Source organism: Triticum aestivum, chromosome 7B (assembly GCF_018294505.1).
Source record: "Triticum aestivum cultivar Chinese Spring chromosome 7B, IWGSC CS RefSeq v2.1, whole genome shotgun sequence".
Lineage (NCBI taxonomy): Eukaryota > Viridiplantae > Streptophyta > Magnoliopsida > Poales > Poaceae > Triticum > Triticum aestivum.
Genome location: NC_057813.1, coordinates 735,265,025 through 735,267,008, shown reverse-complemented (window position 1 = coordinate 735,267,008; position 1,984 = coordinate 735,265,025). Strand labels below are relative to the sequence as shown.

Here is a 1,984-nt window from a genome sequence, read left to right as displayed (position 1 = left end):
CAGGAGCATAATATTATGTAAGTACATATATTTGCTGGTTAATTATATGCATAACACATCGATCTTTTGCAGGGAAAAGGGACGCTCACGATGCGCACACAAGTCGAGTACTTCAAGAAGGCGGCGGACAACATGATTTGCTACCCAAGCAAGGAGGAGCACCTGGCGCGGTCCCTCTTCCTCCTCAGCGGTGGCGGCAACGACTTCTCGGCCTTCGACCCCTCCACGGCCAGCCCCCAGGCCTATGTCGTCAAGATGGTCACCACCTACATCGAGCACATCCAGGCGCTCTACAACATGGGAGCGCGAATGGTGGGGATCCTCGATGTGCCGCCGATCGGGTGCACGCCGGGGCAGAGGGTCGGCATGCCCAACGGCGAGTGCAACGAGCAGGCCAACTCCCTGGCGCAAGCATTCAATGGCCTCCTAAGGGCTAAGCTCGCCGAGGCTTCCGCGACTACCATGAAGGAGCTCAAGTACTCCATCGCCGCCAACTACAACATCCTCAACGACATGATGGACAACTCGCTCGTAGCCGGTACGCACGCAGATACGCTAACCATTTTATTCGATTGTACGCACGCAGCAAGATTCTTGTACGTACGTGCATGAACTAATTCATGTGGACTGTTTGCATACATGGCCAGGGCTGAGGCACGTGAAGACGGCGTGCTGCGGGTCCGGGAAGCTCAACGCGGAGGTAATGTGCAGCCACCAGGGCACGACGGCGTGCCCCGCCGCGGAGCACGATGACTACATGTTCTGGGACATGCTCCACCCCACTCACGCCACCATCCAGCGCGGTGTCGTCGCCCTCTTCTACGGCAACGGCCCCAAGTACGGCGAGCCCGTCAACTTCGGCACGCTGGTCACGGGCCAGAACGTATCTCCCGCGATCAAGATGGTGGTCGACAGCCAGTAAACGGCGACGTTCGTCGTCGGCATGCTTGCCTAATTCGAAATAATGATGATTTAAAATTTGCAGCAGCTGCTAACTAGCTAGCTAGGAGCTAGCACTCAATAAGAGGATGATTTTCCCGTTAATTATTCCATGCGTACGTGCTGCTAGCTCCATCTTGTGTTGAGTTTTGCGCTTCAATTATTAGTATGTGGAACTAATAAAGTGGTTAAGTAAATAAATCTTGTCCTATCCGGCCCGCGTGTGGTGTGCAATGCATGATGCATCGATAATTCTACATCTGACACGATCTACAAAATTTGCATACATGCTTAATTATCAGCTGCATAAATATGTGATCGATCTTGAGATCATAGAAAAAGGAAAAGAGAAACAGTACATAGATGTGAGTCGTCCTTGTGGTCAATTGTGAGGTCCATCCGATCACATGCAATTATGCATGCAGTGCATGGTACCGCGAGAAGATGGATCCGACACAGTACCTAGCCGAGCCAATCACACAAACTACACAGACACACATAGCACAGTAGTTTGTGGTCACCCTATATCTTTTGAGATCGATATGCTTTGCTAGCCAACAAAAATATAAAGATATTTTTTTTGCGGGAAAAAAATATAAAGATAAAAAAATATAAAGATATGTCCACGTGTTATCAGAAGCCCTACTACACATGTGGTTGGATTGTTATGAAGACAGTGATATCCCCAACTCATCAGGGTTCAAGCCCTAGACTTGACGGGTACTCATAGGGTTCAGGTTGTGCATGTGTGCGTTTACAGAGGTGAGTGTATTCTCGTGTATGTGAGCGGCTTCAATTGTACTATGTTAAGAAAAAGAAGAAAAGCATCCCTTCTACTCTAGCTGTCCATGAAGAGGCAGGAAACTACAAGTTGTTAAAGACTTAAGAGATGGGCCAGACCTTGACCCGGCCAGGCCGGGCCAAATGTTTACCTGCAGGCTAGGCCAAATGAATGGTGACTTATATTTTCCTTTTTTTTGTATGTTTTTGATTTGCTTGAAAAATTCATGTTTGCGTTTGAGACATTCATTCCACCAAGTGTAGC

General features: G+C 48.8%; 1 protein-coding gene across 1 annotated transcript; it reads left to right on the top strand.

The window, feature by feature from the left end:
- Positions 1-47: 47 nt before the first annotated feature.
- LOC123162409 (GDSL esterase/lipase At5g55050-like) lies at positions 48-1,150 on the top strand. The gene is made up of 2 exons (XM_044580191.1): positions 48-538; positions 648-1,150. The coding sequence occupies exons 1-2, from the start codon at positions 91-93 to the stop codon at positions 920-922; spliced, it is 723 nt and encodes a 240-aa protein (XP_044436126.1). The 5' UTR covers positions 48-90; the 3' UTR covers positions 923-1,150.
- The last annotated feature ends 834 nt before the right edge of the window (positions 1,151-1,984 follow it).

Excerpts from the sequence above, each read along its gene's own strand:
- LOC123162409 (XM_044580191.1), top strand. The coding sequence starts at position 91 with ATGCGCACACAAGTCGAGTACTTCAAGAAGGCGGCGGACAACATGATT. Across the intron at positions 539-647 it reads GGACAACTCGCTCGTAGCCG|GGCTGAGGCACGTGAAGACG; the intron begins GTACGCACGCAG and ends ATACATGGCCAG.